Consider the following 26,919-nt stretch of genomic DNA (forward strand, 5'->3'; position numbering starts at 1 on the left):
CACTAAAGTATAAATTATACCTTTTTATCTCTAATACACTAAAATTTTTTAATGTTTAATTTAATTAAACTTTATTTTTAATTTTAAAATAAATTTTAATTTTATTCTTTAATAGCATCAAATTTTTACTGTAGATAATTATTCAATTATTATTTTAATTACATCTAAGTAAATTACTCTTAACGATAATTTATTTTTTTTAAATAATTTTATTTTAATTTTATTTTTAATCACATTACTTTCATTATTCTAAGTAAATTTATTTTTTATTAAAAGTAAAATTAAAAAAATTGTATAATTATCTGTCGTGAAAAACTGAAATTATTAAAGAAAAAATTTTAAATTTATTTAAAAATTAAAAATAAAATTTAATTAAATTAAATATTAAAGAACTTCATCAGTATAATAAAAATTAAAATAAAAAGTATAATTTATATTTTATTGTATATGTATCATACTTTTTTTTTTCTAAAATTTATATACCTTCTAAACTATAATTTATATTTTATATACTTGATTTGATAATTTTTTTAATAGTAATGTATTGTTTTTTTTCAATGTTTTCATTCTTTTTAAATTTTTAAAGTTTTAAAATTATCTCAATTTTATCACACCATTAATTATATTAATAGATCACTAACAATAAAAAATATTAAAAACTTAAATAAAACGATTTAAATATTGAGAATAATTTTAAAATTTACTCCAAAATATTGAAGACAAAAATAATATTTTACTTTTTCAAAATAAGATGTAAAGCATTGTAATTTGTAAAATCAATACCGTTGATAAGGTAATTTCGCAACAGTCATAGGAGCCGGGACGAACAAATAGGGTTGCGCAAAGAAGGTCGAGCCAATGAAGACAGTGAACTGGAAATTAGCACATTAATTATGAAATCCTTTTAATGCATTACTGAATTGGTAACACTTAAATACAAAAATCTAAAGAATTATTAGAATTTATTGTTTTTTTGTCAGATATTAATATTTAAAAATATGACATAAAGTATATTATTAAAATACTTAATTAAAGAAATTATATTATAAAAATTGAAATGATAACCAAAATTAATAAATTAATTAAATTTTGTCGTCTCATTTCTCGAATTTAAAGTGATAAGAAAAAATATAGGTAAATAATAAAAATATTAAACAATGTAAACAATGGATATATCGAATGTTTAATTCAATAAGTATACAGATAATTATTTGCATTATTTTTAGTTAGATGATTATTTTTTTTATTTAATTTATTTATACACAATTAACAATGACTGAATATAATTTGAAAATAGAGTATTTTTTATTTTATTAAATTAATTCTAGACCCTATTATTTATATTATTTAATAAAGTTATTGTGTATTTAATAAAACCGGAATGATAAAATCTAAATTAAGATGAATAGATTTTTCAAAGTGATTCCATCCTATTATAGTAAATGTAATCTACATAAATCTAAATACATGGAAAGTCATTATTATAGAATAATAGTTCATTTCTCACAGATTACCTTCCAAATATGAAAATGAAAAAAGTTGGCATTTAATTTAATTATGAGAAATATAGTTTTGTGGAAGCTTATTTATGTGGATGAAACCTAACACATTATGATAGAGAAGAAAGCAAGCAAAGAAGCATGGTGTACTCGTCGTGTCTCCCTCCTAAAGACCCAGGGGCTAACATTGTTGTGAGCAAGGAGGAATTCAACTTGTTTCACAACATTGACCGCCAGCTGTTCACGCGTCTGGTGGTGGTTCTTGGGCGCGACACGAGCGAATCCACTCATGTCATGTCATTCATCATGTGGCTTGAAAGGAAGTGCAAGGACTTGAGGATGGTGTCAAACCTGCTGAATTGGCCAGACAATTTGCTGAATGATCTGGCCGACGAGGTCGCGTTGGCCTTGAACTGCATCGAGAGTCCTCAATTCCCTTACTCTCATGACAAGATCTTGCCTCTGGTCCATAACATCACACGTGGCACAATATCCCTCCTTTACCTCCATGAGATCCGCATGGAGGTCATCCCTGGTGTCACTAAGTTGCTTAACGATGTTTGCTTGAGGGCTTTCACTGACATAATCCAGCAAGTTCATTATGAGAATGCTAGAAAATCCATGATTTCGAATGCTTATTTGCATCCCCCAATGATGTACTATGCTCCTTCTCCGCCTGCTTGGATCAGTGGCGGTGCTAACTCTTCTGCTAGAAATGATGATCAGTTCAATCAAGAATTCAAAGAGATCTTGGCCAAGCTACATCTCACTACTACTAACGCTGCCACTGCTAACGAGATGAGACTACTGCCTGCTGCAGATGATAGGACTATCTTCATGACTTTCTCCAAAGGATACCCTATTTCTGAATCTGAAGTTCGTGAATTTTTCACAAGGTTATTTTTTATTCCATTATGCTCACTACTCTTTTTTTCTATTAGAAATTATTTGACTACTCTAACACTGCAATCCTATGCCATATATCATAAGATAGACACCAGACACGACACAGGATAGGTGAATATATAAATTTTAAAATTTTATAAAATACGTAAAGATAATATATTTATAAAATATAAAATATTTTTTAGATAAATTACAATAAAATTTTGATATTTTATTAATATTAAAATATAAAATTATTTTTTAATTGTTTCTAATATTTTTTTAATTATATAAAATATTTAAAATATTTTTTAATTTAATAAATAATAATATATATTATTTTTAAATTTATTTTAAAAATATATATTAAGAATAAGATATACTAACACGTGATAATATTTAGGTGTGTTCAAGTGTGTGAAAAATAATTTTTTATTTTTTATTAAAACATAGTTGAACACATTAATCACACGTGCCGGACGAGTATCGAAGAGTGTTATGTCCGAAATGTGTCCGACACTTAAACACGACAATTCAAAAAAACTGTCTGTGCTTCTTAGCTCGACATATACTTCGAGATTGAAATTAGTTTTTTCAAGAAATTTTTAAATATTTTATAATATATTTGTTTTTTATTCACATAGTATAAATAAATAAAACAAAAAAATATAATTAAAATATAATAAAGTATTAAATTTGTGGTTATTATTATTATTATTAAATTTTTTCTTCTACAAGGAAGGATAGAATTTCTCTAATTTTATTAGCACTGTACCTCTTGGAAATAAGGCTAGCAGCTAACATTTTCTTTTGGTGAAAAATTTGGACAATTCAAGAGCTACATTATTATTTCAACAATGAAACACAAGTATATCCTAAATTTACAGCGGTATATTTATATACATTTAAGTGAACAAAACATAGGATTATAAGATTTTTCAAAGATTTATGAAAGTAAAAGGAAAAAGATTATGAAAAGTTATATAGATTCGTTGTTATTAATTCCCAGAAAGGGGAAATTTTTATTATTATATTTGATGATAAAAGTTTTTCATATATATTATGCTTCATGATATATGATGTTAGTATTTTTGTTTTTGTTTCACATTCTTTCCATATTAACAGAGCTCATGGAGATATCATTGAATCACTTCATATGCAAGATGTTCAATCGCTGGAGCAACCATTGTTTGCTCGCATGGTGGTTCGCCCGGAGGCCATGAACACCATTGATACCTTCCTTGAAGGTGCAGGAAAAGTGAAATTCGCGATTAATGGCAAGCATGTTTGGGCTAGAAAATATGTTCCCAAGGGGAATAAGTCACCATCTTCTGGACCATCCTCACCATCTTCTGCAACTGAGACACCATATTGATAGTTTCATGAGATATATTTCATAGCTATGCTATGATGCCATTATCGTTGTTTAGTTGATATGTTGGTATATCATTGTATGTCCGAATCCAGAGACAAATAAGCTATAGGGTTCATATAATCCCTGGTTTCAAAATAAAGTTTGGACAACCTATTTTCATAATTGTCATGCTTCTTTAATTTTATCGGTCATCATGCTTACTTTACATGTTGGATTTGACCAATTTTTTTTTCTTACTATAATACCAATGTCGTCTCCAACTTTTTAAAACACTTATAAAAATATTCTCTATTCTTAATAACCAAAAAAATTATTCTTAAAAATATTATAAAACACGATACAGATAATTTCAAAATATTGTAAAGTATCATAAAAATAATAGAAAAGAATAGTAATTTTTTATACGTAAAAATCGATTTTTGTATTTGACAAACTATTTATGTATTTGATTTAAAATTTTATAGAAACATTTAAATAAAATTATTTAAAAAGCAAATACAAAACTAGACTAAATAAAATTTGTTCTCCAAAACTTTTTCAGTTTTTAAAAGTATTTTTGGTCTTCAGATAAAAAATTGTGAATTTTTAGAATAAAAAATCTTATTTTTTAATTATATTTATAAAAAATTATATCAAAATTTAATTTTTAAAATATTTTTTCCGCTTAAAATATTTTAAGATTTTTTTTCTGTTAACAAAATTGAGATATTTTATTAAAGATCAGGAACAATTACAGTAGTTTATCAATTTTTTTAAAGGATAAAAAGTGGAGAAAAGCTTAGTATACAAGCAATTAGGGCTTGTAACTATTACAAGTTCATTAACGCCTAATCCACTAAAACGCGTTGCAACTCCTACGTCACTTACACGCGCTATACAAAGATCCCGCGTTTGTATAACTACCAAATTTAAAAGATTTGTTTCCTTCTTTGTTTTCTTTCTTTTCAAATTTCATCGTTCTTCTTCTCGCGCGTCTTCCCCTGGTTTTTCGATCGTTCTTTTCCTCTCCTTTCTCATTGGTTTGTTCTTCGTCATTGACGTTAGTTTTTCTTTCTGTAACTCCAGCTTCGTTTTGACATGGTGTATTTATAGTTTTTGACATTGTGTATTCTGCAACCTCTTTGTTGTTGATGACCAGTTTATTCCGAAGGTTGGAATGACCTTTACCACCCTTGAAGATGCTGGAAAATTTTACAGGAACTATACCAAGGTTCTAGGTTTTTCTACAAGAGTTCGGAGCACAAATAGAAAGGAAAACGAGATTAAGAATCAATTGATTACATGTAGCAGAGAGGGAAAATGAAACTCTCATAGCAAAGACTCATTTGATAGGAATTGGAATGATTTTCTGCTAAACTTTGGTCTCGTGGACAACAAGTGGCTTTCATGTAGTGTTGGGTTAAAATCTGCAGCAAAGGTGTAAATTTAATTTTTTATCAGGTGTATTTATAGTCTGTGTTTGGGTGTATTATGCAGATCTCTATGCAGACCGTCATATATGGTTTCAATCTATCTAATCACCACTTCATATTATAGTACCTGTAAATCAGAAATTTTGAATACACCAGAGAGAGTTTAATTAATTTTGGTCTTGTGAACAACAAGTGGCTTTCAGGTAGTGTTGGGTTAAAATCTGCAGCAGGGGTGTAAATTTAATTTTTCATCGGGTGTATTTATAGTCTGTGTTTGGGTGTATTATGCAGATCTCTATGCAGACTGTCATATATGGATTCCAATCTATCTGGATCACCACTTCATATTATAGTACCTGTAAATCAGACATTTTGAATACACCAGAGAGAGTTTAATTAATTTTGGTCTTGTGGACAACAAGTGGCTTTCAGGTAGTGTTGGGTTAAAATCTGCAGCAGGGGTGTAAATTTAATTTTTTATCGGGTGTATTTATAGTCTGTGTTTGGGTGTATTATGCAGATCTCTATGCAGACTGTCATATATGGGTTCCAATCTATCTAGATCACCACTTCATATTATAGTACCTGTAAATCAGAAATTTTGAATACACCAGAGAGAGTTTAATTAATTTTGGTCTTGTGGACAACAAGTGACTTTCAGGTAGTGTTGGGTTAAAATCTGCAGCAGGGGTGTAAATTTAATTTTTTATCGGGTGTATTTATAGTCTGTGTTTGGGTGTATTATGCAGATCTCTATGCAGACCGTCATATATGGGTTCCAATCTATCTGGATCACCACTTCATATTATAGTACCTGTAAATCAGACATTTTGAATACACCAGAGAGAGTTTAATTAATTTTGGTCTTGTGGACAACAAGTGGCTTTCAGGTAGTGTTGGGTTAAAATCTGCAGCAGAGGTGTAAATTTAATTTTTTATCGGGTGTATTTATAGTCTGTGTTTGGGTGTATTATGCAGATCTCTATGCAGACCGTCATATATGGGTTCCAATCTATCTGGATCACCACTTCATATTATAGTACCTGTAAATCAGAAATTTTGAATACACCAGAGAGAGTTTAATTAATTTTGGTCTTGTGGACAACAAGTGGCTTTCAGGTTGTGTTGGGTTAAAATCTGCAGCAGGGGTGTAAATTTAATTTTTTATCGGGTGTATTTATAGTCTGTGTTTGGGTGTATTATGCAGATCTCTATGCAGACCGTCATATATGGGTTCCAATCTATCTGGATCACCACTTCATATTATAGTACCTGTAAATCAGAAATTTTGAATACACCAGAGAGAGTTTAATTAATTTTGGTCTTGTGGACAACAAGTGGCTTTCAGGTAGTGTTGGGTTAAAATCTGCAGCAGAGGTGTAAATTTAATTTTTTATCGGGTGTATTTATAGTCTGTGTTTGGGTGTATTATGCAGATCTCTATGCAGACCGTCATATATGGGTTCCAATCTATCTGGATCACCACTTCATATTATAGTACCTGTAAATCAGACATTTTGAATACACCAGAGAGAGTTTAATTAATTTTGGTCTTGTGGACAACAAGCGGCTTTCAGGTAGTGTTGGGTTAAAATCTGCAGCAGAGGTGTAAATTTAATTTTTTATCGGGTGTATTTATAGTCTGTGTTTGGGTGTATTATGCAGATCTCTATGCAGACTGTCATATATGGGTTCCAATCTATCTGGATCACCACTTCATATTATAGTACCTGTAAATCAGAAATTTTGAATACACCAGAGAGAGTTTAATTATGGAAAAAAAATTTACTTATAATTGGATCAAATATATTTACACCATGTGTTCAATTTCTTAGAACAAGAAGATCAATAAAACCTAGAAGAACATAGAAGAACAGTAAAACATAGTTCTTCGATTTCGAAATCAGAAACAGAAATGTGGAAAATGTACAAGATGAGGAAAACAATAACGTACCTTGAATAATATTTTGTTGATGGTTTCTGCTATTATTCACGACGAGTTCAAATGTCTCTTCAGTTTGGAATGTTGCTCGAAACTTGAGGATTTGTGTTATCTTTGAAGGAGAAGAGGAAAAGTGAGCCATAACGAGCGGTTTTTTCGAAGCGTAATCGTTTGAGTGACGCGCGTGAAATTGACGCTCCATTTAAAGAGAGGGAGTGCGCGTGGATTAAACCTAAGTTGGGCCAACTTGTAAAGATTGTATGCGTTATTTGCTTGTATGTGTAGCGAGGCCCTAAAAAGTGCTAAGCTAATATGTTTCAGAATTTTCAAGCACTTTCTTGTAAACACATTTTATATTGATTGACATATCTAAGCGAGTAATCTCAATTTCTCCTTGAAAATGATTTAAATTATTTTCTTTTTTCTAGAAAAAATTAAACGACCGATATCCAAGTTTTATTATCAGAAGTAATTCGCATTTTGAACAATCATACTATCAAGGTACGAAGTAGCAATTTTGGCTCAGTAGGGCTAACCCGTTTTGCCTGCCAATAAACGTGGCTTGAACATTAAATTTAATGTCCAGACTCCGTCATATGTGCAGGGCATTGGCAAGGCAGGACATTGGACATTGGACAGTGGACACCCGCTTCTCTCTTTTCCCTTAATTATAACGCACCAAATTAAATACCTTCTTCAGCATATTCCGGAATGAAAAATATTAGAGGGAGGTTAGAATTTATTATTTTTTGTTATTAATTAATTAGTATGAAGTATGGATATTTTGTTAAGTTGTTATATTAGTATGTCGGATATATTTTAGACACGATATTTATCGATATTTATTCGATATGCGTGTTTATTGTGTCTAACGATGTCTTAAGAAAAAAATAAAAAATTTTTTTTGGATGGACACACTTAAATATCATTACGTGTCAGCGTGTTCAGTCTTATTCTTAACATATATTTTTAAAATAAATTTAAATATAATATATATTATTATTTATTAAAACAAAAAAATGTTAAATACTTGATATAATTAAAATAAAACTTTAAAAATAATTAAAAATTTTAATTTATATTTTAATATAAAAAATATCAAAATATCATTACGATTTATCTAAAAAATACTTTATACTTTATATGTATGCGTGTTCATGTCATCATGTGTCATGTAAGATTTTAAAATTTAAGTATCAGCGTGTCTCGTGTCGTGTCATGATTTCTGTGTCCGTGTCAGTGTCTATGCATCATAGATTAATTATTAATATTAAAAATATGAAATAAAACATGTCATTAAATTATTATACTGAAAAAATTGAGTTGACAGCTAAATAATAAAATAATAATTTTAATCTCTTAACATTTTTTTAATTATAATGTTATGATATTTAAAAAGTGGTATTTAACTTAGTAAAAAATATTAAAAATTAATATTTAATTTAAAAAATATAAAAATAAATTATTTTTAAAAAATTAAAATTTACTAAAAAAATAAATTAGACAAAATTTTGACAATAATTTATTAGTACCATAAAATTATCCTATGAGATAGATATTAAACTTTACAACAATGGTGCTTCTTGTTTTTCGTTAGAATATTTTTTTATATTATTTAAATACAATACGTAGAATATTGGAAGGAAAAATTATTGTTATTTTTCATTTTTTTTTGTTATTCATGTAATTTTTTTTTAGTTTAGGTTCATGTTAAATTGAACAACTTTAGTTAAAGTTCAAAAAAAAATTGTTTCTACTCACCGTTGGTCTTTTTAACATTCTGACATCATCATCATCATCATCATCATCATCATCATCATCATCATCATCATCATCATCATCATCATCATCATCATCATCATCATCATCATCATCATCATCATCATCATCATCATCATTATTATTATTATTATTATTATTATTATTATTATTATAACAATTTATGGAATGTATGTTATGAGAATGTAAAAATACATTTATACCTATCAAATTGGTTTCAATTATTAAAATTTAATACACCTAATAAATGATATACATTTATTGTCATTAAATTTATATAAGAACGTTTCTATGATATACGGACATCGACACGGATATAGGACACAACACAATACGGAATACGTTGATACGCGAATTTTATAATTTTATAAAATATAGAAATATGCATATAAAATATAAAATATTTGTAGATAAATCGTAATGATATTTTGATATTTTATTGATATTAAAATATAAATTAATTTTTTAATTATTTTTAGTGTCTTATTTAAATTATATCAAGTATTTAAAATATTTTTTATTTTAATAAATAATAATATATATTATATCTAAATTTATTTCAATAATATAGGTTATGAATAAGACTGCACACACTGATACTTGATGATATTTAGGTGTATCCAAATGTGTTCGAAAAAGAATTTTTTATGTTTTTTAATAAGATACGGTTGGACACAACAGACACGTGTATCAGATGAGTGTCGGTGAGTGTTATGTCTGAAATGTGTCTGACATACACACATGACAACTCAGTGAAGTATTCGTACTTCATAGAAACGTATTTATAGTTGTTGTATTTATTGCCTAATAAAAATTAACAAACAAAATATAATAGTGAAATCTATTTTTTTTAATTTATTTATTAGATATATTTTAATAATTAAGAAATATTCATGTTTGTATAGTGTTAAATTTTTATTAGTGGGATATGCAAATGCTGATTAGATTGATGGAAGTATTAATTAATCATACATGATTATATTTTATTTTTTATTTAATCTCGTAAGAATTAACAGTGGTCAACATATAATTTTGGTAAATTAATATATATAAATATATAATAATTAATTTTTAGTATATAAAAAAAATTTTCTTAAAAAAAATATGCTTTTGTAAAAAGCATTGAATTGCTTTTTGTTAAATCATTTTGTGAATTTCAATCGGTTTATTTTTTAACATTCAAAGTTTAAAGTTTTATTTTTTGAAAGATGACTCAACTAATTATTATATTATCTTACAATAAGTAGTATCTTAACATTAAGAATGTTAATGTGACGCATTTTGGTACTAATATATTAATATACATACCTATATCTTCTTAAAATATTTTTAAAAAGTATTTTTTTCTTTAAAATTATATAAAAATAATATTTAATGACTAAAATTTTACTAATTATCAATCATCCTAATAAACTTAAATCATATCTTTCTTATATTGTGTAATCGAAATAATAATCATTTAATTATAAGATGAATCACATTTTATACATTTAATAATTAATAAAAATGATAAACATTGCTCAAATTTTTATGAGTCAATTTTAATGAAAATAGACAATTAATTTTTTCATGAACTAGGATTTGTCCATTTAGTGTTAATAGACATATCTACATAACTAATAAGATTTACATGAATAATGTTTTAAGAAAATATGTGTGTGTCCAATTCTCTGCCCAATTTTTATTATTAATTTTTATATGATTGAATGTTATATATAGTATTTTTTTATCGGTTATGAGTATAAGTTTTAGAGTTAAAATCTTTTATTTAATTTTTTAATTTATTTTTATTTTTTGACTATTTCATAGAATAAGAATATATGTATTTTTTTTATCGAAATTAACCTTTTAAAATATATATATAAGTTATAATATTTTTCAATTTTTTATTAATATAGTGAGATCTTATTCTTTTGTTTATTTGATGATTGTTCTTGTTTAAAATTATTTTTTTTCATCTAACCTTACATTGCGATTATCAATGGTTTCTAACAAAGAATTTTTCTTCCGTCTGGCCTGCTTCTCTGGCTTTCTGACAAATTTTGTTCCATCCGACTTGTCAGATCAGGAATTGGCATGGACTTAGTGAAGAGAAATTTATCCGACCTCAACACTTCTTTATGGAGAGTGTTTGTCACAATCGTTTAGAGTATATTATATCTATTAAATACTATTTTAAATTGTATTTACTGATTTGAATTTTAATTAAATGGATGTAAGAATTTAACTAAGAGGTAATGAACTCTATTTTACTAAAGGATGATTAGATCTACTCATATATTATGATGACCAGTTTAATAAAATATGCATAAAATTTGTTTTTTTAGGAGGAGCTCAAATTTTAATTGAACAATTATATTCAAAGAGGTTTATAAGCCAAGTTCAAATTTTATCTCTTTTTTACTTTTTACATCTACTAAAAAATTCAATATTAAAGTAGAGTTCTCTCATTTTAGGTTCAATTTTTTCAAAAAATTTTATCAGACTTAGAGATACAATTTAAAAGACTAATATTGTATTTAAGATTATTAATACACAAAAACTAAATCCATGCAAATATTATTAATTGTACTAAAGTTTTTTTATTAACATCGTGATAAAATATCTATATAGAAATGGAAAATGTATGGTTAATTGTACTAAATTTTTATTAACGTGATGCTTTGAACCAATCATAGCATAATTATAATTATATGTTTTAGAATAAAAATTAAATTAATTCAGTATTAATTAATTTTTTTATTATAAAATATATGAATCCTACGATACATTATTATATGAATGTATAATTACGTTAATTAAGGGCTGAGTTCGATTTTGGTCCTGATGAGCGGATATTTTATACGCTTTTTGGGGGTAATTTCATGTAGATTTTAGTATGTTTTAATTAGTTTTTAGTAGAATATTATTAGTTTTTAGGCAAAAATCATATTTCTGGACTTTACTATGAGTTTATCTGTTTTTCTGTGATTTCAGGTATTTTCTGGCTGAAATTGAGGGAGCTGAGCAAAAATCTGAGTTAGGCTGAAAAAGGACTGCTGATGCTGTTGGATCCTGACCTCCCTGCACTCGGAATGGATTTTTTGGAGCTACAGAAGTCCAATTGACGCGCTCTCAATTGGGTTGGAAAGTAGACATCCAGGGCTTTCCATCAATATATAATAGTCCATACTTTGTGCAAAGATAGATGACGTAAACTGGCGTTCAACGCCAGTTCCATGTTGCAGTCTGGCGTCCAGCGCCAGAAACAAGTTACAAGTTGGAGTTCAACGCCCAAAACACGTTACAACCTGGCGTTCAACTCCAGAAACAGCCCAAGCACGTGGGAGGCTTAAGTCTCAGCCCCAGCACACACCAAGTGGGCCCCAGAAGTGAATTTTTGCACCAATTATCTTAGTTTACTCATATTCTGTAAACCTAGGTTACTAGTTTACTATTTAAACAACTTTTAGAGACTTATTTTGTATCTCATGATGTCTATAGAACTGGATTTTATATTCCTTGGCAGCATGAGTCTCTAAACTCCATTGTTGGGGGTGAGGAGCTCTGCAGCGTCTCAATGAATTAATGCAATTGTTTCTATTTCTCCATTCAAACGTGTGTGTGTTCCTATCTAAGATGTTCATTCGCGCTTAATTGTGAAGGAGGTGATGATCCGTGACACTCATCACCTTCCTCAATCTATGAACGTGTGCCTGACAAACACCCTCGTTCTACATTAGACTGAATGAGCTTCTCTTAGATTCCTTAATCAGAATCTTCGTGGTATAAGCTAGAATTGATGGCGGCCACTCTTGAGGATCCGGAAAGTCTAAACCTTGTCTGTGGTATTCCAAGTAGGATTCAAGGATTGAATGGCTGTGACGAGTTTCAAACTCGCGATTGCTGGGCGTGATGACAAACGCAAAAGGATCAATGGATCCTATTCCAACATGATCGAGAACCAACAGCTGATTAGCCGTGCTGTGACAGATCATCTGGACCGTTTTCAGTGAGAGGATGGGAGGTAGCCACTGACAATGGTGACACCCTACATATAGCTTGCCATGGATGGAACTTTACAAACAATTGAGTTGAATATTACATTGCAGAAATTCAGAAGACAAAGCATCTCCAAAACTCCAACATATTCTCCATTAATAAAGTAACAATTATTTATTTCATGCTCTTTTATTTTTCTAATAATTCAAACTGATAATTTTAATTGAAATCCTGACTAAGAATAATAAAATAAATGTAGCTTGCTTCAAACCAATAATCTCCGTGGGATCGACCCTTACTCACGTAAGGTATTACTTGGACGACCCAGTGCACTTGCTGGTTAGTTGTACGGATTGCAAAAAGTGTGATTGCAATTTCGTGCACAAAGTTTTTGGCGCCGTTGCCGGGGATTGTTCGAGTTTGAACAACTAAAGGTTTATTTTATTTCTTAGATTAGGAAGATTTTGGCAATTGGGTCAGAGTCTTTTATTTTCTTTTCAAAAATATTATTTTTCTTTTTCAATTTTAATTTTTTTTCGTGAGTTTAGTGTCTTGTTCTAAGTTTGGTGTCAATTACATATTTTATATTTTTCTTTAAAACTTTCGTATTTATGTTCTTTGTTCTTCCTTGATCTTCAAGTTGTTCTTGTTTATTTTTCTTATTTGATCTTCAGTTTTTCTTGTTCTGTGTGTTTTCGTGTTTTTCTTGTACTTTTTCAAAACATTAGTTTTCAAAATTTTTTATTTTTATCCATAAATATAATACATCTTTAAAAACAACATTGAGTTTATAGCTCAGTTGGCTAGAGCGTTGGTCTATGTTCTTGGCAATTGGGCATCTTCTTTTTAAAATCTTTTTTCAAAAATAATTTTTCTTGATTTAATCTTGTACCAAACTTTAAGTTTGGTGTTCTCTTGTTGATCTTTCTTTAATTTTCGAAAATTTATCTTGGTTTTCTAAAAATTTTAAGTTTGGTGTTCTTTCTTTTGTTCTTGGTGTTCTTGTGAATCTTCAAGGTGTTCTTGAGTCTTTCTTGTGTTTTGATCTTAAAATTTTTAAGTTTGGTGTTCCTTGGTGTTTTTCCTCCAAAATTTTCGAAAATAAGGAGCATTAGATCAAAAAATTTTAAGTCTTGTGTCTTTTGTGTGTTTTTCTCTTTCATCATAAAATTCAAAATTCAAAAAAATATCTTTTCTAACTAATTTTAAACTACATTTTCGAAATTTTTATATAAAAAATTCAGATTTCAATTTCAAAATTTTTCAATTCTTATCTTTTTAAGTTTTAAAAAAAAAGGGTATTTTTAATATATATTTTATTATCTTTTTCAAAAATATCCTAACCACTTTCTCTTTTTCCTCAAATTTTTTGAAAATCTTCATAAACTTTTTCAAATTTTTATAAATTTTAATTTTTAATTTTCTTTCTTTATTTATTTTATTTTTATTTCGGTTTTTGTTTTATTTTATTATTTCAAAAATTATTCTTATAATAATATAGACAATATCAACATCCATACCATCTCCCTTGCTCCATCATGGAACTAAGTGGAAATGAACAGTCCAGGAGGACTCTGGGGTCATATGCTAACCCCACTACTGCTTCATATGGGAGTAGTATCTGTATACCCTCCATTGGAGTTAGTAGCTTTGAGTTGAATCCCCAGCTCATGATCATGGTGCAGCAAAGCTGCCAGTATTCCGGTCTTCCACATGAAGAACCTACAGAGTTTCTGGCACAATTTTTACAAATTGCTGACACAGTACATGATAAGAAAGTAGATCAGGATGTCTACAGATTATTACTGTTTCTATTTGCTGTAAAAGATCAAGCTAAGAGGTGGTTAAATAACCAACCTAAGAACAGCATAAGGACGTGGAAACAGCTGTCAGAAAAATTCCTGAATCACTATTTTCCTCCAAAACGGATGACACAGCTAAGGCTAAGCATCCAAGGCTTCAAACAAGGAGATAATGAATCCCTTTATGATGCCTGGGAGAGATACAGAGAGATGCTAAGAAAATGCCCCTCTGAAATGTTTTCAGAGTGGGTGCAATTAGACATCTTCTACTATGGGCTTACAGAAAAAGCTCAGATTTCTCTAGATCACTCAGCTGGTGGATCTATACATATGAGAAAAACAATTGAAGAAGCTCAAGAGCTTATTGACACAGTTGCCAGAAATCAGCATCTGTACCTAAGCAGTGAATCTTCCATGAAAGAAGAAGCTAAAACAGTAACTGCTGAACCTAGTCCTGTAGATCAGGCTAATGAATTCAATCAGCAGCTGGATTTTCTGACTCAGCAGCTAGCTGAATTCAAGGAAATACTACAAGAAACAAGAATGGCTAACAGAAATATGGAAGTACAGTTAAAGCAAACAGAAAAACAACTATCAAAATAGATAACAGAAGAATGCCAAGCAGTTCAATTAAGAAGTGGGAAAACATTAAATACCTCACTTCAAAGCAGCAGGAAGCCAAGAAATGAACAAATGACTACTCAAAATCTCTCTGAGGATAATCAGAGCCCAGAGAGGAATGATGCTGGCGCTGAACGCCCAAACCATGCTCATTCCTGGCGTTCAACGCCAGAAACAAGCAAGGATTTGGCGTTGAACGCCCAAAGGGAGCACAGTTCTGGCGTTCAAACGCCAGAAACAAATAAGGAGCTAGCGTCTAACGCCACTCCAGCTTCCACCCCTGGTATTCAAATGCCAGTGGGGGATCAGACACATACAAGTGCTGATAACAACCCTTCTAAAAAGGGTTCCCAATCCACATCCGTAGGCAATAAACCTGCAGCAACTAAGGTTGAGGAATACAAAGCCAAAATGCCTTATCCTCAAAAACTCCGCCAAGCGGAACAGGATAAGCAATTTGCCCGCTTTGCAGACTATCTCAGGACTCTTGAAATAAAGATTCCGTTTGCAGAAGCACTTGAGCAAATACCCTCTTATGCTAAGTTCATGAAAGAGATCTTAAGTCATAAGAAGGATTGGAGGGAAACTGAAAAAGTTTACCTCACTGAAGGATGCAGTGCAGTCATTCTGAAAAGCTTACCTGAGAAGCTTAAAGATCCCAGGAGCTTTATGATACCATGCACATTAGAGGATAATTGTACCAAGCAAGCTTTATGTGATCTTGGGGCAAGTATCAACTTAATACCTGCATCTATTATCACAAAGCTTGGTTTGACTGAAGAAGTCAAACCAACCCGGATATGTCTTCAACTTGCTAACGACTCCATTAAATACCCATCAGGCATGATTGAAGACACGATTGTCAAGGTTGGGCCATTTGCCTTTCCCACTGACTTTGTGGTGCTGGAAATGGAGGAGCACAAGAGTGCAACTCTCATTCTAGGAAGACCTTTCCTAGCAACTGGCAGAACCCTTATTGACGTCCAAAAAGGGGAAGTAACCCTGAGAGTCAATGAGGAGGAGTTCAAGTTGAATGTTGTCAAAGCCATGCAACATCCAGACACCCCAAATGACTGCATGAGTGTTGATATTATTGACTCTCTGGTAAGAGAGGTCAATATGACTGAGAGTCTCGAATCAGAGCTAGAGGACATCTTAAGGATGTTCAGCCTGATCTGGAGGAATCAGAGAGAATAATAGAACCTCTGAAAATCCCTCAGGAAGAGGAGAAACCTCCTAAACCCGAGCTCAAACCATTACCACCATCCCTGAAATATGCATTTCTGGGAGAAGGTGACACCTTTTCTGTAATCATAAGCTCTACCTTAGAGCCACAGGAAGAGGAAGCAATAATTCAAGTGCTAAGGACACACAAGACAGCTCTTGGGTGGTCCATCAGTGATCTTAAGGGCATTAGCCCAGCCAGATGTATGCACAAGATCCTATTGGAGGGTGACGCCAAGCCAGTGGTTCAACCACAAAGGCAGCTGAATCCAGCCATGAAGGAAGTGGTGCAGAAGGAGGTTACTAAATTACTAGAGGTTGGGATTATTTATCCTATTTCTGACAGCCCCTGGGTAAGCCCTGTCCAAGTCGTCCCTAAGAAGGGAGGCATGACAGTGGTTCATAATGAGAAAAATGAACTGGTTCCAACAAGAACAGTTACAGGGTGGCGTATGTGTATTGATTATAGAAGGCTCAATACAGCCACCAGAAAGGATCATTTTCCTTTACCATTCATAGACCAGATGCTAGAAAGACTAGCAGGTCATGAATACTACTGCTTCTTGGATGGATATTCAGGTTATAACCAAATTGCAGTAGATCCTCAGGATCAAGAGAAAACGGCATTCACATGTCCATCTGGAGTATTTGCATACAGAAGGATGCCATTTGGCCTATGCAATGCAACTGCAACCTTTCAGAGGTGCATGCTCTCAATTTTCTCTGATATGGTGGAAAAATTTTTGGAAGTCTTCATGGATGACTTTTCAGTGTTTGGAGACTCATTCAGCTCCTGCCTTAACCATCTAGCACTTGTTCTAAAGAGATGCCAAGAGACTAACCTGGTTTTAAACTGGGAGAAGTGTCACTTTTTGGTGACTGAAGGAATCGTCCTTGGGCACAAAATTTCGAACAAGGGAATAGAGGTGGATCAAGCTAAGGTAGAGGTGATTGAAAAATTACCACCACCTGCCAATGTTAAGGCAATCAGAAGCTTTCTGGGGCATGTAGGATTCTATAGGAGGTTTATAAAGGATTTTTCGAAAATCGCCAAACCTCTGAGCAACCTGTTAGCTGCTGATACGCCATTTGTCTTTGATAAGGAGTGTCTGCAGGCATTTGAGACTCTGAAAGCTAAGTTGGTCACAGCACCAATCATCTCTGCACCAAACTGGACATTGCCATTTGAACTAATGTGTGATGCCAGTGACCATGCCATTGGTGCAGTGTTGGGACAAAGGCATGACAAGCTTCTGCACGTCATTTACTATGCCAGTCGAGTTTTAAATGACGCACAGAAAAACTACACAACCACAGAAAAAGAACTACTTGCAGTGGTTTACGCCATCGACAATTCAGATCCTATTTAGTAGGATCAAAAGTAATTGTGTACACTGATCATGCTGCTCTTAAATATCTACTAACAAAGCAGGATTCAAAACCCAGACTTATAAGATGGGTGTTGCTTCTGCAAGAGTTTGATATAGAAATAAGAGACAGAAAAGGGACAAAAAACCAAGTAGCAGATCACCTGTCCCGAATAGAACCAGTAGAAGGGGCGTCCCTCCCTCTTACTGAGATCTCTGGGACCTTTTCGGATGAGCAACTCTTTGCCATCCAGGAAGTGCCGTGGTTTGCAGACATTGCAAACTACAAGGCAGTGAGATTCATACCCAAATAGTACAGTAGGCAGCAATCAAAGAAGTTGATCACGGATGCAAAGTACTATCTTTGGGATGAACCATATCTCTTCAAGAGATGTGCAGACGGAGTAATCCGTAGATGTGTGCCTAAAGAAGAAGCACAGAAGATCCTCTGGCACTGCCATGGATCACAGTATGGAGGACATTTTGGAAGTGAGTGAACAGCCACAAGAGTCCTCCAATGTGGCTTCTACTGGCCTACTCTCTATAAAGATTCCCAAGTGTTTGTACTTAATTGTGACAGTTGCCAAAGATCTGGCAATCTACCTCACAGTTATGCCATGCCTCAACAAGGGATCTTGGAGATTGAGTTGTTTGACGTATGGGGTATTGACTTCATGGGACCTTTCCCACCATCATACTCAAACACTTATATTCTGGTGGCAGTGGATTATGTATCCAAATAGGTGGAAGCTATTGCAACACCCACTAATGACACTAAGACAGTGTTAAAATTCCTCCAGAAATACATCTTCAGCAGATTTGGCACCCCTAGAGTACTAATCAGTGATGGGGGCACTCATTTCTACAATAAACAGCTCTATTCTGCTTTGGTTCGTTATGGAGTTAGCCACAGGGTGGCCACTCCATATCACCCATAGACTAATGGGCAAGCTGAAGTCTCAAATAGAGAACTCAAAAGAATCCTGGAACGGACTGTAATTAACCATAGAAGGGATTGGGCAAGAAGCTTGGATGATGCTCTGTGGGCATATAGAACAGCATTCAAGACCCCTATAGGGACCTCTCCATACCAGCTTGTGTATAGAAAGGCATGTCACTTGCCAGTGAAACTGGAACATAAGGCCTACTGGGCAACCAGATTCCTGAACCTTGATGCCAAGTTAGCTGGAGAAAAATGATTGCTTCAGTTAAATGAACTAGAGGAATTTAGACTCAATGCTTTCGAGAATGCAAAAATTTACAAAGAGAAAGCAAAAAGATGGAATGATAAGAAATTGTCATCCAGAGTCTTTGAGCCGGGGCAGAAAGTTCTGCTATTTAATTCTAGGCTCAAATTATTCTTCGGGAAATTAAAATCCCGGTGGAGAGGTCCATATGTAATTACAAGTGTATCACCATATGGATACGTAGAGCTTCAGGATAATGACTCTAACAAAAAGTTCATTGTTAATGGACAGAGAGTTAAACATTATCTTGAAAGAAATTTTGAGCAAGAATGCTCAAAACTGAGACTTGATTAAAGCTCAGTAATAGTCCAGCTAACGACATTAAAGAAGCGCTTGCTGGGAGGCAACCCAGCCATTCACAAAATTTAATTTTATTTGTTTTTGTTAATTAATTGATTTTTACAGGTATATGTCAAAGTATCTTCAAGGTAAAATAGCAATTGCTTGAATTCACAAAGTTATAAGAGAATTGGAAGTTCACCGGCGTAAAAGAGCCAGTAAGAAACATTTTGGGCGTTGAACGCCCAAAAGAAGCACCCACTGGGCGTTCAACGCCAGTAAGGGTAGCCATCTGGGCGTTAAACGCCAGAAAGGAGCATCTTCTGGGCGTTGAACGCCAGAAAGAAGCACCTTCTGGGCGTTTAACGCCAGATTGACAGTGTCCTGGGCGTCCAGAAAAACGCCCAGTGACAAAGGACTTCCTGGCGTTCAACGCCAGAAAGAAGCAACAGCTGGGCATTGAACGCCCAGGAGAAACAACAATTGGGCGTTAAACACCCAAAACAGGCAGCAGTTGGGCGTTTAACGCCAGGATGGTGGGGAGGAGGTAAAATTCGTTTTTCTTTACAAATTTTCTAATTCTTTTATGTTTCAAATCATGATTTCTTGCATAAACATGTTTCAAAATGTCATCCTTCAAATCAAAATAGTTTTCTAAGAACCCTAATTTCTAAAATCCCTTTTTTCAAAAATAATATAGCTTCATACATAAACATAAACCTTTTTCCAATCCAATCCAACTCTTTTTCCAATTTTTTTCAAACTTAATTATCTTTTAAAATCTTTTTCAAATTAAAAATTCAGATTTATTTTTAAAATATCATTCATATCTTTTTAAATTATATCCTTTTCTTATCATATTTATCTTTTATCTTATATCTTTTTCTTATTTTCGAAAACCCACCCCCTCCCTTTATATCCACTTTCGGCACCCCTCTCATCTTCCACCATTCCACACTTGCTCTCCGCCTATCCCTCTCCTCTCTTTTCTTTTGCTTGAGGACAAGCAAATCTCTAAATTTGGTGTGCTTATCCGTGATCACAAAAATATACCCACTTTGATCATGGCCCCTAAAGGAAAACAACCCAACCCAAGAGGCAAGAAAGAGAATATTCCAAAGCCACTTTGGAATCAAGGGAAGTTCTTAACTAAAGAACATTCAGACCATTACTACAAAATAATGAGTCTAAGATCAGTGATCCCGGAAGTCAAGTTCGATCTGAAAGAAGATGAATATCCGGAGATCCAAGAACAAATTCGAAACAGGAACTGGGAAATCCTAGCCAATCCTGAAACGAAAGTGGAAAAGAACATGGTTCAGGAGTTCTATGCTAATTTATGGTAGACAGAGAGGCAAAGAATAATTGGAGCTACCCTCTATGATCATCGGACCTTAGTCAGAGGAAAGATTGTTGATGAGCGGATAATTTATACGCTTTTTGGCATTGTTTTTAGGTAGTTTTTAGTAAGTTCAAGCTACTTTTAGGGATGTTTTCATTAGTTTTTATGTTAAATTCACATTTCTGGACTTTACTATGAGTTTGTGTATTTTTCTGTGATTTCAGGTAATTTCTGGCTGAAATTGAGGGATTTGAGCAAAACTCTGAAAAAGGCTGACAAAAGGACTGCTGATGCTGTTGGAATCTGACCTCCCTGCACTCGAAATGGATTTTCTGGAGCTACAAAACTTCAATTGGCACGCTCTCAACGGCGATGGAAAGTAGACATCCAGAGCTTTCCAGCAATATATAATAGTCCATACTTTATTCGGAAATTGACGACGTAACTTGGCGTTGAACGCCAAGTACATGCTACTGTCTGGAGTTAAACGCCAGAAAAACGTCATGATCCGGAGTTGAACGCCCAAAACACGTTATAACTTGGAGTTCAACTCCAAGAGAAGCCTCAGCTCGTGGATAGATCAAGCTCAGCCCAAGCATACACCAAGTGGGCCCCGGAAGTGGATTTATGCATCAATTACTTACTCATGTAAACCCTAGTAGCTAGTCTAGTATATATAGGACATTTAACTATTGTATTAGTCGTCTTTTGACCACGTTACATCTTTGGTCTTAGTTTTGTTTTATTCTTCATCTTAAGAGGCTATTGATCACATTTTAGGGGGCTGGCCATTCGGCCATGCCTGAACCTTTCACTTATGTATTTTCAACGGTGGAGTTTCTGCACACCATAGATTAAGGGTGTGGAGCTCTGCTGTACCTCAAGTTTCAATACAATTACTATTACTTTCTATTCAATTCTCTTTTATTCTTATTCCAAGATATACGTTACACTTAACTTTGATGAATGTGATGATCCGTGACACTCATCATCATTCTCACCTATGAACGTGCGTGATTGACAACCACTTCCGTTCTACTTTAGGCCGGGCGCATATCTCTTAGATTCCCCAACAGAATCTTCGTGGTATAAGTTAGATAGATGGCGGCATTCATGAGGATTCAGAAAGTCTAAACCTTGTCTATGGTATTCCGAGTAGGATTCTGGGATTGAATGACTGTGACGAGCTTCAAACTCCTGAAGGCTGGGCGTGATGACAAACGCAAAAGAATCAAGTAATTCTATTCCAACCTGATTGAGAACCGACAGATGATTAGCCGTGCCGTGACAGAGCATAGGACTATTTTCACTGAGAGGATGGGATGTAGCCATTGACAACGGTGATGCCCTACATACAGCTTGCCATGAAAAGGAGTAAGAAGGATTGGATGAAAGCAATGAGAAAGTAGAGATTCAAGAGGAGCACAACATCTCCATACACTTATCTGAAATTCCCACTATTAATTTACATAAGTATTTCTATCCCTTTTATTTTCCTTTTATTATTAATTTTCGAAACACATAACCATTTAATCTGCCTAACTGAGATTTACAAGGTGACCATAGCTTGCTTCATACCAACAATCTCTGTGGGATCGACCCTTACTCACGTAAGGTATTACTTGGATGACCCAGTACACTTGCTGGTTAAGTTGAACGAAGTTGTGAACCATGGTATTGGCATCATGTTTTTGGCGCCATTGCCAGGGAATGAAAAGCAATGAATTTTGCAAAATGGAATAACACATGAATAACAATTTCGTCGACCAAGTTTTTGGCGCCGTTGCCGGGGATTGTTCGAGTATGGACAACTGACGGTTCATCCTGTTGCTCAGATTAGGTAATTTTCTTTTTATTTTCTTTTCAAAAAGTTTTCAAAATTTTTCTCTTATTTTCATTTTTCTAAAGAATATTTTCGAAAAAAAATTAATAAAAATACAAAAAAATTAGAAAATCATAAAAATAAAAAATATTTTGTGTTTCTTGTTTGAGTCTTGAGTCAATTTTTAAGTTTGGTGTCAATTGCATGCTTTAAAAACTTTTCTTGCATTTTTCAAAAATTCCATGCATTCATAGTGTTCTTCATGATCTTCAAATTGTTCTTGATAAGTCCTCTTGTTTGATCTTGATGTTTTCTTGTTTTGTGTTGTTTGTTGTTTTTCATATGCATTTTTTGTTTGTTAGAGTCCATGCATTAAAGATTTCTAAGTTTGGTATCTTGCATGTTTTCTTTGCATCAAAAATATTTCAAAATTATGTTCTTGATGTTCATCATGATCTTCAAAGTGTTCTTGGTGTTCATCTTGACATTCATAGCATTCTTGCATGCATTCATTGTTTTGATCTAAAAATTTCATGCATTGAGTATTTTTGTTCTTTTTCTCTCTCATAATTAAAAATTCAAAAATCAAAAAATATCTTTTCCTTATTTCACTCCAAATTTTCAAAATTTTGGGTTGACTTGGTCAAAATTTTTAAAATTAGTTGTTTCTTACAAGTCAAGTCAAATTTTCAAAAATTTAAAAATCTTATCTTTTCAAAATCTTTTTCAAAAATCATATCTTTTCCAATTTTTCCTCTTTTTCAAAAATTTCAAAAATCTTTTTCAAAATATTTTCAAAATCTTTTTCTTATCTTTATATCAAATTTTCAAAAATTAGCTAACAATTAATGTGATTGGTTCAAAAAATTTGAAGTTTGTTACTTTCTTGTTAAGAAAGGTTCAACCTTTAAGTTCTAGAATCTTATCTTGTAGTTTCTTGTTAGTTAAGTCATTTTAAAAATTAGATCTTTTTATCTTTTATCTTATCTTTTTCAAAAATTTTATTTTTTTTTCAAAATTTGATTTCAAAATATCTTATCTAAACTTCTTATCTTCTTATCTTTTTAAAATTTGATTTCAAATCTTTTTCAATCAACTAACTAACTTTTTGTTTGTTTCTTATCTTTTTCAAAACCACCTAACTACTTTTCCATCTTTAATTTTCGAAAATATCTCATCCCTTTTTTCAAAAAATTCTTTTTAATTGTTTTAAATTTAAATTTTAATTTTATTTTATATTTAATTTTCGAAAATTACTAACTCCTTTTCAAACTTATTTTCGAAATTCTACCTCCCTTTTCTTATTCTATTTAATTATTTAATTACTAACACTTCTCTTCACCTCTCTCCATCCAAAAATCCGAATCCATCCTTCTTCATTCTTCTACCCCCTTCTTCTTCTACTAACATAAAGGAATCTCTATACTGTGACATAGAGGATTCCTCTTTCTTTTCTTGTTTTCTTCTCTTTCATATGAGCAGGAACAGGGAAAAAGGCACTCTTGTTGAAATTGATCCAGAACCTGAAAGGACTCTGAAAAGGAAATTAAGAGAAACTAAATTACATTATTCTAAAGGTAACCTTTCAGAAATTTTCGAACAAGAGAAGGAGATGGCAGCCGAAAATAATAACAATGCAAGGAGAATGCTTGGTGACTTCACAAAGCCAACATCCAAATTTGATGGAAGAAGCATCTCCATTCTTGCCATTGGAGCCAATAATTTTGAGCTTAAGCCTCAACTAGTTGCCTTAATGCAACAAAACTGCAAGTTTTATGGACTTCCATCTGAAGATCCTTATCAGTTTTTAACTGAGTTCTTGCAAATCTGCGAGACTGTAAAGACGAATGGAGTTGATCCTGAAGTCTACAGACTCATGCTTTTCCCTTTTGCTGTAAGAGACAGAGCTAGAATATGGTTGGATTCACAACCTAAGGATAGCCTGGACTCCTGGGATAAGCTGGTCACTGCCTTCTTGGATAAATTCTTTCCTCCTCAAAAGCTGAGCAAGCTGAGAGTGGATGTTCAAACCTTCAAACAAAAAGATGGTGAATCCCTCTATGAAGCTTGGGAAAGATACAAGCAGCTGACCAAAAGATGCCCATCTGACATGTTTTCAGAATGGACCATATTAGATATATTCTATTATGGTCTATCTGAATTTTCGAAAATGTCATTGGACCATTCTGCAGGTGGATCTATTCACCTAAAGAAAACGCCTGAAGAGGCTCAAGAACTCATTGATATGATTGCAAACAACCAATTCATGTACACTTCTGAGAGGAATTCCGTGAATAATGGGATACTTCAGAAGAAAGGAGTTCTTGAAATTGATGCTCTGAATGCCATATTGGCTCAGAACAAAGTGTTGACTCAACAGGTCAACATGATCTCTCAAAATCTGAATGGATGGCAACATGCATCCAACAGTACTAGAGAGGCAGCTTCTGAAGAAGCTTATGATCATGAGAACCCTGCCATGGCAGAGGTTAATTACATGGGTGAACCTTATGGAAATACCTATAACTCATCATGGAGAAATCATCCAAATTTCTCATGGAAGGATCAACAAAAGCCTCAACAAGGCTTTAACAATGGTGGACGCAATAGGCTGAGCAATAGCAAGCCATATCCATCATCTTCTCAGCAACAGACAGAGAATTCTGAACAAAACACCTCTAATTTAGCCAATCTAATCTCTGATCTGTCAAAGGCCACTTTTAGTTTCATGAGTGAAACAAGATCCTCCATTAGAAATCTGGAGGCACAAGTGGGCCAGCTGAGTAAAAAAGTCATTGAAACTCTTCCCAGTATTCTCCCAAGCAATACAGAAGAGAATCCAAAAGGAGAGTGCAAGGCCATTGATATAATCAATGTGACCGAATGCACAAGGGAGGAGGAGGACAAAAATCCTAGTGAGAAAGACCTCCTGGGACGTCCCTCAAGCAAGAAGGAGTTTCCTATTAAGGATCCAAAGGAATCTGAGGCTCACATAGAGACCATAGAGATTCCATTAAATCTCCTTCTGCCATTCATGAGCTCTGAAGACTATTCTTCCTCTGAAGAGGATGAAGATGTAACTGGAGAGCAAGTTGCTCAATACTTAGGAGCTATCATGAAGCTGAATGCCAAGTTGTTTGGTAATGAGACTTGGAAAAGTGAACCTCCCTTGCTCATTAGTGAACTGGATACCTGGATTCAACAAATTCTACCTCAAAAGAAACAAGATCCTGGCAAGTTTATGATATCTTGTACCATAGGCACTATGACCTTTGCAAAAGCTCTATGTGATCTAGGGTCAGGGATAAATCTTATGCCACTCTCTGTAATGGAGAAGCTGGAGATCATTGAGGTACAACCTGCCTTGTTCTCATTACAATTGGCAGACAAGTCATTGAGACAAGCTTATGGAATAGTAGAGGACATGTTAGTAAAGGTTAAGGCCTTTACATCCCTGTTGATTTCATAGTCTTGGACACTAGGAAGGAAGAGGATGATTGCATCATCCTTGGAAGACCTTTCCTAGCCACAGCAAGAGCTGTGATAGATGTCAACAGAGGTGAATTAGTCCTTCAATTGAATGGGGACTACCTTGTGTTTAAGGCACATGGCCATCCCTCTGTGACAAAAGAGAGTAAGCATGAAGAGCTTCTCTCAGTTCAGAGTCAAGAAGAGCCCCCACAGTCAAACTCTAAGTTTGGTGTTGGGAGGCCACAACCAAACTCTAAGTTTGGAGTTAAGACCCCATATCCAAACTCTAAGTATGGTGTTGGGACTATACAACATTGACCTGATCACCTTAGTGGCTCCATGAGAGTCACTATCAAGCTATTAACATTAAAGAAGCGCTTGTTGGGAGGCAACCCAATTTTATTTATCTAATTTTTATTTTATTGTATTTTATTGTTATTTTATGTTTTATTAGGTACATGATCATGAGGAGTCACGAAAAAATCAAAAAAATTAAAAACAGAATCAAAAACAGCAGAAGAAAAAAATCACACCCTGGAGGAAGCACAGGCTGGCGTTCAACGCCAGTAAGATGCATCTGGCCGGCGTTCAACGCCAGAACAGAGCATCATTCTGGCGCTGAACGCCAGAAACAAGCAACATTCTGGCGCTGAATGCCAGGAATGTGCCCAGAAAAGAAAAACTGGCGCTGAACGCCAGTAACAAGCATGAAACTGGCGTTCAACGCCAGAAACATGCTTTACATGGGCGTTGAACACCCAGAATGTGCACCACACGGCGTTTAAACGCCAGAATGGTGTGCAAAGGCAATTTACATGCCTATTTGGTGCAGGGATGGAATTCCTTGACACCTCAGGATCTGTGGACCCCA

The 26,919-nt window shown here is 33.2% G+C and overlaps 1 protein-coding gene and 1 non-coding gene across 2 annotated transcripts; one reads left to right on the forward strand and one right to left on the reverse strand.

Annotated features, from left to right (window-relative positions):
- Nucleotides 1-1,640: 1,640 nt before the first annotated feature.
- LOC130962979 (uncharacterized) lies at nt 1,641-3,759 on the forward strand. The gene is made up of 2 exons (XM_057889129.1): nt 1,641-2,395; nt 3,510-3,759. The coding sequence occupies exons 1-2, from the start codon at nt 1,641-1,643 to the stop codon at nt 3,757-3,759; spliced, it is 1,005 nt and encodes a 334-aa protein (XP_057745112.1).
- A 20,826-nt stretch (nt 3,760-24,585) lies between these two features.
- LOC130964510 (small nucleolar RNA R71) lies at nt 24,586-24,689 on the reverse strand. The gene has a single exon (XR_009080600.1). It is a non-coding gene; the product is annotated as a small nucleolar RNA R71 (small nucleolar RNA).
- Between the last annotated feature and the right edge of the window lie 2,230 nt (nt 24,690-26,919).

Source organism: Arachis stenosperma, chromosome 2, assembly GCF_014773155.1.
Source record: "Arachis stenosperma cultivar V10309 chromosome 2, arast.V10309.gnm1.PFL2, whole genome shotgun sequence".
NCBI lineage: Eukaryota > Viridiplantae > Streptophyta > Magnoliopsida > Fabales > Fabaceae > Arachis > Arachis stenosperma.